Genomic DNA, 10,098 nt, shown 5'->3' with positions numbered 1-10,098 from the left:
CATACAGTACTGTATTACTGTATAAAGTTAATATTACTACAACATCTACGTTGATTTGTAAGCTTAGACAGACAGACAGACAGACAGACAGACAGACAGACAGACAGACAGACAGACAGACAGACAGACAGACAGACAGTTTTATCAGTCCTATCACAGACTCCTGCCCCTCCCCCTGACGTCATCATAACACGGAAGCAGCAGCGTGAAGGGGCGGTCCGTTCGCAGCGGAGGTCCAGGCAGGTGGAACCGTGAGAGGAGCGGCCGACAGACTGGTCCAGTCTGGCACCGGGTCCAGTCGGTCCACCATGGCGCTGATCCCCTCGCAGGTGCTGCGGGTGGCCATCCTGTTGTCCTACTTCTCCATCATCTGCCACTACAAGGCTCTGGACATGCCGGCCCACCAGACCTACGGGGGCAGCTGGAAGTTCCTCACCTTCATCGACCTGGTAGGTCCGGAGCTAGCGTCTGTTAGCCCGCAGCTAGCGTCTGTTAGCCCGCAGCTAGCGTCTGTTAGCCCGCAGCTAGCGTCGGTTAGCCCGCAGCTAGCGTCTGTTAGCCCGCAGCTAGCGTCGGTTAGCCCGCAGCTAGCGTCTGTTAGCCCGCAGCTAGCGTCTGTTAGCTCAGGAGCTAGATCTTTAGCATCAGAGTGACGCTCGTGCGGGTGAATGCTGAACGAACACCCCCGTTATCCGGTTCCGAGGCTGAGCTCACCCCCCCCCCCCCCAGAGGAAGGAAGTAGAGGCGTTGTGGGGCTTTTTTGTCCAGCGATGCGGTGTTGCGGTCCCAGGACTGGTCCTCAGAGATGTGCACACCCAGGAACCTGGTGCTGCTGACCCTCTCCACTGCAGCACCGTTGATGGTTCGTGGAGCAGGCTGAACAGGTTGGAGCTGGAAGTCGGTGTGCAGTCGTGTGTCAACAGAGTGAAGAGGAGGGGGCTCAGAACACATCCTTGGGGGGCTCCCGTGTTCAGCGTGATGGTGCTGGAGGTGTTGGTACCAACTCAAACTGCCTGTAGAGCGGTGGAGATGGCGTCATCGGTTGAGCTGTTGGACCGGTGAGCAAACTGAAAGGGGTCCAGGGTTGAAGGGAGGGCAGACTTGATGTGCTGCATGACTAGCCGCTCGAAGCGCTTCATGAGGATGGGAGTGAGTGCAACGGGGCGGTAGTCGTTGAAGCCGAATGGGGGCGACTTTTTTGTGACTGGGATGATGGTGGTGGCTTTGAAGCCTCAGGGCTGCCACTCCCAGTGACGTTTACCCTGACCCACCTTGACCCACTCTGACCTACCCTGACCCACCATGACCTACCCTGACCCACCATGACCTACCCTGACCTACCCCAACCCACCCTGACCTACCCTAACCCACCCTGACCTGTAGAAGTCTGCAGTGTAGAGGGTGTAGAGGAACAGGGCCAGAACAGTTCCTTGTAGGCCCCCGTGCTGCAGACAACCACGTTAGACACACAGTCCCAGGTCCTCATGAACTGTTGTAAGTGGTTAACAGCAGTTAGCTGCAGTTAGCAGCGGTTGTCCGTGTTTAACAGTGATTGCGGTTATTAGTGATTAATGGCGTTTATCAGTGTTCAATGGCAGTTAGCTGAGGTTAGCAGCAGCTATCAGCGGTTTAAACACACAGTTGGACTGCCGGTGGTAAAACGACACACAGTGCAGTGGTCACACGTGTAATGAACAGCTAGCGTCTTCCTGCTTGCATCTAAACATTGGCTCCAGGGCCTCGGGCCCCCATGTGGAGGCTGCGGTCCACCGCAGTGGGTATAGGTTCCATTCTGCTGTGGTGCCTGAACTCTCTGGTTTTCCCCTGCAGGTGATCCAGGCCATGTTTTTTGGGTTGTGCGTCCTGATCGACTTGTCCAGCCTGTTGACCAAAGGGGGGGACAGCCGGGAGCAGGAGAGGCAGCTGAGGAAGCTGATTGGTCTGAGGGACTGGATGATGGCGGTGCTGGCCTTCCCTGTTGGAGCGGTGAGGAGATGGAAGCACACCAACACACACTGAGCCACCATGTGATCAGCTCACGTTGATCAGGCTAACAGGTGGAGGAGCTAGCTGCTGCTAACCTGAGCATCCATACTAAATTTTATGCCCTGATAACCCCTAGTTATTATCTGCCAGAAAAGATAGGAACCCTAACCCCCCCGCACCACCTCCCAGGTGATGGGAGATGGTGGAGCGGGCAGTGACTTCGGGGTGTGCCCAATGAGCAGCTTATGAGGGGGATGGCGCCTTGCTCAGGGGCGCCTGGGCAGTGCTCAGTGAACTGACGCCTCCTCCTGCCAGCTCACACTTCAAGGGTTTTTGTCCGACTCGGGTCTCGAACTGGCAGCTTCTGGTTTCCAGTCCAAGACTTATTGGACTGATTTACTGCTGCCCTAGGGGCGTTAAGGTCGAGGTTAGGGTCAGTTTCGGGGGTTGATCAGTCACCCACATTTAACATTAGCATAACATTAACATTAGGATGCTAATCACACAGGTTAAACACGCCAACATTTCTTAACTGAACCTTTTAGCTTGCTAGCGCAGTTCAGCTGCACTGTCAGCACCAGAACCTGAGGTCCAGTAGACCTGATGAACAGTAGCCCGTGTCCGTGTTGATCTGTAGGGATGATGTTTGCTGTCTGTCTGCTTCTCCTGTCTCCAGTTCGTTGTGTTCACCTTCTGGACCCTCTACCTGTATGACCGGGAGCTGGTTTACCCCAAACTACTGGACAACTTCATCCCCCAGTGGCTCAACCACGGCATGGTGAGTCCATGTTCCTGACCCTAACCCTAATCCAACCACGGCATGTTGAGTGGTTATTATTCTGAGTAGTGTTTTAAACCCACTGGGGGGGCGCCACTGGTGTGTGATGATGTCACACTAGAGGGCCCCACTGGTGTGTGATGTCACAGCTGAGCCGTCTCATACGATCTCACCTGCAGCTTTAAGAGACAGATGCAACCATTCAGGACAGCTGCTGTGGTCACATGATCAGATGCTAACCTGATGCTAACAAGTGTCTCTCTTTTATCTCAGCACACCACAGTCCTTCCCTTCATCATCATCGAGATGCGGACCACCCACCACCGCTATCCCAGCAGGCAATGGGGTCTGGCAGCCGTGTGCTGCTTTGGCATTGGATACATCCTCTGGTAGGGAGCGCTTGTTCATCCCGGTGCTCTTGAATGCACCACCAGTGTAGAGGCAGGCTTACCTTTCCAGCTGGGGTTCCTGGGCAACGGGGGCGGGGGGCTGACTGTAGGTTCGACTGGTTTCCATCCCTGTTCACCATGAACAAGGTGGAGAGATGGGGGACATGGTTTTCAGCCCAACCTGGCAACAAGACAGACTGTCCCTCCTTTGGGCTGTTCCCGGTGGGCGTGGCCACAGCGGCTCACCCTGTCCCAAGGTTAGATGAATGTTATTCTGCTGGATGCCCCTCCTGTCTGGGCTCGGGACGGCCCACAGCTGACTCTGGCTTGTGCCCGTAGGGCTGCAGGTGCCGGGCGTTGAACCCAGGGCAGCCTACCTGTGAAGCTCCACCCACGGCTTTTTGATTCATGTGAGTCACATTCAGATCTGTGTCTGCTGGCCGCTTCCTATCTGAAGGCTCTGACTCGTGTGTTGGTGCTCCCGCCCGTTTTCCTCAGACGTGTCCATAACCAGCGAATCAGAGCGTGTTCCTCCCGTGTTCCTCTAACTCATCGCTGCTGCTTCTGTCCTGTCTGTCGTCTCTTTGAAACCCTCTGGACCAATGAGGGAATTGATCAGCTGGGCTCTCAGTGCAGTGGATCAAATCGTTGGGACAGGGAATGCTGGTCTGGGGGGGCCAGTCGGTCCTGATGGGACGTCCCCTGTGGGCTGCATGAGGAGCTCCTGGCAGAACCAGGAGGTTCTTTCTGTGGAGGACACTGAAGATCTTAATCTGTTTGGATTTACGATCACAGAGTGAGATACCCCAGTGCCTTGGGGTATTGGAAAATGGGAATGAGAGCAGCAAATCAAGGAGTCCACTATGTTAGGTCCACCTACTGCCCTCACCTAACGGACGGGGCAGTGGGTGGACCTCATGGGCGGGGTAGTAGACGGACCTCATGGGCAGGGCAGTGGGTGCAGGTGTTACTGAACGTCTCCTGTCCCCCCAGTTCAGTGGACAGGGTCTCATCAACTCTTCTGTATCCCCACCCCTCAGGACTTGCTGGGTGCACCAGGTGACAGGTGTGTGGGTGTACCCGGTGCTGGAGCGCATCTCCCACCTGGCTCGACTCGTCTTCTTCACCATCATGACCACCTTCATCTGTGTCTTCTACCAGCTGGGAGAAATCCTGAACAACTACATCTGGAGCCAGACAGGTACACACACAGGTACACACACAGATACACACACACACAGGTACACACACAGGTACACAAACATGTACACACACAGGCACACACACAAGTACACACACACAGGTAAACAAACACTGGTAAACACACACACAGATATACACACAGGTACACACACACACAGGTACACACACAGGTACACAAACATGTACACAAACATGTACAAACACAGGCACACACACTAGTACACACACAGGCACACACACTAGTACACACACACACAGGTAAACACAAGTAAACACACACAGGTAAACATACACAGGTAAACACACACAGGTACACACACAGGTAAACACACAGGTAAACACACAGGTAAACACACAGGTACACACACAGGTAAACACACACAGGTACACACACAGGTACACAAACACAGGTAAAGACACACAGGTACACACAGGTAAATACACACGTAAACACACACAGGTAAACACATACAGGTACACGCACAGGTACACACCCAGGTAAACACACAGGTAAATACACACAGGTACACACACACAGGTACACACACAGATATACACACAGATATACACACAGGTACACACACACACATGTACACACAGGCACACACACATGTACACACACACACACACACACACAGGTAAACACAAAGACACACAGATATACACACAGGTACACACACACAGAGGTACACACACAGGTACACAAACATGTACACACACAGGCACACACACAAGTACACACACACAGGTAAACACACACAGGTAAACACACACAGGTACACACAGGTACGTACACACACAGGCACACACGCAAGTACACAGACAGGTACACACACACACAGGTAAATACAGGCGCATAGACAAGTACACATACAGGTAACGACACATATTCAGATACAAAATGTAACACTTGAGGTCAGCAGCTTGTTGCCATGGTGATATAGCAAGGTCAGAAAGTAGAGGAATCCTCACATCTGATTGGCTACCTCTGATCGCTCTACTTCTCTCCTCTCTGGCTCTTTCTCAGAAAAGGTCAAAGGCGAGTGATCGTCGACATCAACAAACACTGACATCACTGGTTGCCCCGCCCACCTGGACAACAGAACATCAAGAACGTCTGCTGAAGCTCTCTGAACTGAACATAGCCAACAAAACGTTTGGGTTCAGGTGTTTCTGTATCTCGGTGATAAAAGTAAGCACCAGTGGTAAAACCAGAACTTCAGAACTTTGAATCCATCATTTGTTGATCATCCTCATCATTCATCTGATCAGTTCAACTTTGTGTGTTTGTCAACATAAATAAAGTTAAATGAATGTCTTAGACCTTGAATGTCCAACCCCCTGGGTCCGCCGTCCTTTAACAATTGGTCCTCTTGGAGAAGTCTATCCTCCAGGACAAGTCCAATCTTTTGGACCAGTCTTTGTTCCAGGTCCAACCTCCTGGACCAGTCTTTCCTCCGGGACACGTCCAACCTCCTGAAACTATTCTGGTTCTAAACAAAGCTGTTATCAACTAGATATTGATTAGTCATTACTAGTTATCAACCAGTAACTGAGCAGACCACCTTGTTTCCAGGACAGAACAAAAGAATAGAAAATATCCCAAACTACAAAAACAGATTTATTGTGGAGAACTGCACAGGAACTTAAGGTAAAAACATGTGACTTTGAAGGTGGAGAACAGATTGAACTGGGAGCCGTAATCCTGGTTGTGGTCAGAACGCCCACAGCAGCATTCTGGGTCATTTGGAGAGTCTTGAGAAACGGACTGGGACATGTTCCCTCGTCCAGCCTGGAAGCAATGAAATCATTGAGGAATTTTTCTGCATCTGTTAGAGACAATATTTCTGACATATTGATCAGTGAACAGCGGTTTCCTTGTGTTCCAGCTCTGATCTGACCCCTAGTCAGTCTGGACCTGACTGGAGTGGATTCAGTGTGACCCCTCTGCATTTAGATATCAGATCCAGAATGTGACCCGGATCCAGATCAGACTCTGCTCCAGGTCCATGGTGATGTCACTACATCTTTTTGGTCACATCTTGGTCAACATGATCTTTGGTCCCTACCTCTACAGAACATTTCAGAACATTGGTTCAGAACCGTTGTTGAACAACAGGGCGGTGTCTGACATCTGAAATAGTTCATCTCTCTGACATTCAGGAGTTGGATTTTCTTGAGCTGATCTGCTGGCAGATGGAACAGCTCATCAAATAGGTCCTAATAAAATAAGGTGATGAATTAGTGTTGAGTTGATTGGTCCAGGGAAGCTCTGTCCTTCCTTGTTTTAGATTTCACACCTGAAACAGGAAGTAAAACATCTGTAAGAAAAAGCATAGACGCTGACAAAAAAGAGGATGAAATGGATGAGGAGTGGTGGAGCAGAACAATCAAGGAAGGGAAGAGATCACCGTTTGGATTCTCCTGCCTGTAGAACATCTTCAGCATCTGGACAGCTTCGTCTGATCGGATGCCTGAAACACACTGAACACGCGCAGACATTCAGTCGTTTGCTGTCGTCCGCCGTGGGTTCTGATCCACGGAGACACAGCAGGCTCTGAACCCCCCAGGAAGAACAGCTCCTCCTCTATTGTCAAAGAATTCTAGAAATGTTTGGTGAATTGATGGCTGTTGCTACAGAAACACAAACGTCTCCCTGTGATCCATTAAAGCTAAACCACCCCTCTACGCTGATGACACGCTGGTTTAACAACCCATGAACACCGAAGAGCTTCGTGTTCGCGTTTTGCTGTCTGAATCTTTTGCTGTGCATTTGACAAAACTAGTCAGGGAACTCCAAACGAAGATTGGATTTTATTTCAGAAGTAAATCTTATTGGACTTAAACCAGCTGATGAAGATGTTCGAGTAGGTTTACAACAACACTCACCTGAAAGGACGAGCCAGTGGGAGACCCGCCCACTGAGCAGACGTCCAGGACGGAGCCACAGCCTCCAAAACGCTCGTTCCTGCAACCGTACACCACTGCCGGGAAGTCTGACGGAACGTCAAGGAAGGTACAACACACACACACACACATACGTTCCTGGGTGTGATCATCGTACCATTTATTCTTTTGCTCAGGGTCACCAAACTCCACTAAAGTCAGAAGTGTTGCTTTCAACACAGCTGACAGGACTCGAGCGCTCCTGGACGCCCCCTGCTGACTGAACCAGTGACCTGCTGACAGACGCCCCTGCTGAGACATCATTGTCCTTTGGTTTACAAAGTGAAACAAGGGAGAAACATGGTTTTGGAGGAACTTGGCTGTTGTCAGGATACTGAGGAGGCGCAGCGCGGCGGCACACATGACACAGGGCTCCACCGTCACGTACACCACCGTCCGCTCACACACGCTGCCGGCGTCCAGCTTCCTGCGGCCGCACCAGTCCAGCAGCTGGTCCACAGCCACCAGCTCCGCGTGACGACTGGCCTGGAAGAGGTGTCACACACACACACACACACACACACACACACACACACACACACACACACACACACACACACACACACACACACACACACACACACACACACACACACACACACACACACACACACACACACACACACACACACACACACACACACACACACACACACAGAGGACTTTGGATCTCAGAAGAACCAAACAGGTTTTGTGAAAAGGACAAGATGTTAAGGAAGCAAACGCCTCCAAGGAGTTCCCACAATGCCTCTGTAAAGAAGGGTTCCCCAAATACTAAACTATAACTAAAATAGACACAGTATAAAATAAAATAACAAATTAAAAAAGTACAAGTGAAAATTAGCAGGAGGCTGACATGGTGGGTAAGGTACACCCTTCTTACAATGTAAGGCATCACTAATATCACAACACCTTGCCCCCCCACACTGCAGCACAGGCTGACATCCCATCTCCTCCCCTCCATTCAACCGCATGTTGACCTCCCCACCTCCCCCCCGCTCCTCCTGAGAGAGTCATTGTACCCCCTGATGGCACGGGGCACGAAGGAGGACCTCAGCCTCTCTGTGGAGGCGCTGTGTGACAGCAGTCTGTCGCTGAAGGTGCTTCTCTGCTGGGAGAGGGTGGTGTGCGGGGGGGGGGGGGGGGGGCTGGTGTTGTTCATGATAGCCTTAATTTTAGACATGGTCCTGCTCCCCAGAACTGTCTCCACAGAGTCCAGGCTCAGTCCGACCACTGAGCCCGCTCTGGGGATGAGTCTGTTCAGACGGTCCATATCTCTTTTCCTGGCCCCCCCACCCCAACACACAATGGCGTATGACAGCACACTGGAGACTACGGACTGATAGAACATGAGAAGGAGCTTAGGACAGATGTTGAAGGAGGCCAGCCTCCTCAGGAAGTACATCCTGCTCTGCCCCTTCTTGTACACACAGTCCCAGTTGAGTGACCAGTCCAGTCTGTCTGGTGAAGCAGCGTGGGTATGGTGAGGCACCTCCTTCTGGACCTTTGTTGACTGAAGGACGTGTGACACCTGGCCTGATAACCCCTCTTCCTTTAACCTACATTTTTAGTTTGGTTGACTTGGTTCTGTCCCGTCCCGACCACCTGGTCCTGGAACACCAGCAGACACCCAACCGGAACCTCGCCGTGGTCCAGAGCGTCTGTGGCCTGCACAACACACCAGTGTTACACACACACTACACTGATCACCCTACAGTGTCACAGACACTACAGTGTTAGACACTACAGTATCACAGACACTACAGTATCACAGACACCACAGTATTAAAGACACTACATTATCACAGACACTACAGTATTAAAGACACTACAGTATCACAGACACCACAGTATTAAAGACACTACATTATCACAGACACTACAGTATTAAAGACACTACATTATCACAGACACTACAGTATTAAAGACACTACATTATCACAGACACTACAGTATTAAAGACACTACAGTATCACAGACACCACAGTATTAAAGACACTACAGTATCACAGACACTACAGTATTAAAGACACTACAGTATCACAGACACTACAGTATTAAAGACACTACATTATCACAGACACTACAGTATTAAAGACACTACATTATCACAGACACTACAGTATTAAAGACACTACAGTATCACAGATACTACAATATCACAGACACTACAATGTTAGACACTACAGTATCACAGACACTGCAGTATCACAGACACTACAGTATCACAGACACTACAGTATCACAGACACTACAGTATCACAGACGCTACAGTATCACAGACGCTACAGTATCACAGACGCTACAGTATCACAGACGCTACAGTATCACAGACACTACAGTATCACAGACACTACAGTATCACAGACACTACAGTATCACAGACACTACAGTATCACAGACGCTACAGTATCACAGACGCTACAGTATCACAGACGCTACAGTATCACAGACGCTACAGTATCACAGACGCTACAGTATCACAGACGCTACAGTATCACAGACACCACAGTATCACAGACACCACAGTATCACAGACACCACAGTATCACAGACACTACAGTGAATGATTGTTGTCGGTTACCACGTGAAAGGCTCTGTCCATCCATTTCTCCTTTTCCTCATCACTTGGGTACAAACTCGCCACTTTACAGTCCTCGTCTGTTGCCATGACAATCGCTTCTTCCTTCCTACACTGAAAATAAAATGAATGAATCAGTTTTATATTTTCAATGTTTTCTTTTATTGTAGCTAGTCTCGTTGGTTGTTGGTGAATTTATGGCGGAGGGGGAAGAT

The 10,098-nt window shown here is 50.4% G+C and overlaps 2 protein-coding genes across 8 annotated transcripts; one reads left to right on the top strand and one right to left on the bottom strand.

Annotated features, from left to right (window-relative positions):
- Nucleotides 1-157: 157 nt before the first annotated feature.
- aig1 (androgen-induced 1 (H. sapiens)) lies at nt 158-5,568 on the top strand. 7 transcript variants are annotated; one of them, XM_068342751.1, is made up of 7 exons: nt 158-449; nt 1,831-1,986; nt 2,663-2,764; nt 3,038-3,153; nt 3,264-3,410; nt 3,493-3,563; nt 3,652-4,183. In XM_068342751.1, the coding sequence occupies exons 1-6, from the start codon at nt 309-311 to the stop codon at nt 3,512-3,514; spliced, it is 684 nt and encodes a 227-aa protein (XP_068198852.1). In that variant the 5' UTR covers nt 158-308; the 3' UTR covers nt 3,515-3,563; nt 3,652-4,183. The 7 variants fall into 7 exon arrangements, with proteins under 7 accessions (XP_068198852.1, XP_068198851.1, XP_068198853.1 ...); XM_068342750.1 differs by lacking the exon at nt 3,652-4,183 and adding an exon at nt 4,194-4,354 and having other exon boundaries at nt 159-449; XM_068342752.1 differs by lacking the exons at nt 3,264-3,410; nt 3,652-4,183 and adding an exon at nt 4,194-4,354 and having other exon boundaries at nt 174-449.
- Nucleotides 5,569-5,631: 63 nt separating this feature from the next.
- On the bottom strand, nt 5,632-10,096 carry adat2 (adenosine deaminase tRNA specific 2). Its single transcript, XM_068342753.1, has 6 exons — nt 9,887-10,096; nt 8,866-8,970; nt 7,638-7,788; nt 7,246-7,352; nt 6,768-6,840; nt 5,632-6,656 (listed from the first exon to the last, which is right to left on the bottom strand). Exons 1-6 carry the CDS (start codon nt 9,971-9,973, stop codon nt 6,598-6,600), a joined length of 582 nt encoding a protein of 193 aa, XP_068198854.1. The 5' UTR covers nt 9,974-10,096; the 3' UTR covers nt 5,632-6,597.
- Between the last annotated feature and the right edge of the window lie 2 nt (nt 10,097-10,098).

Source organism: Antennarius striatus, chromosome 19, assembly GCF_040054535.1.
Source record: "Antennarius striatus isolate MH-2024 chromosome 19, ASM4005453v1, whole genome shotgun sequence".
NCBI classification, from domain to species: Eukaryota; Metazoa; Chordata; class Actinopteri; order Lophiiformes; family Antennariidae; genus Antennarius; species Antennarius striatus.
The sequence above is the reverse complement of the archived record's forward strand: the minus strand, read 5'-3'. Positions and strand labels throughout refer to the sequence as shown.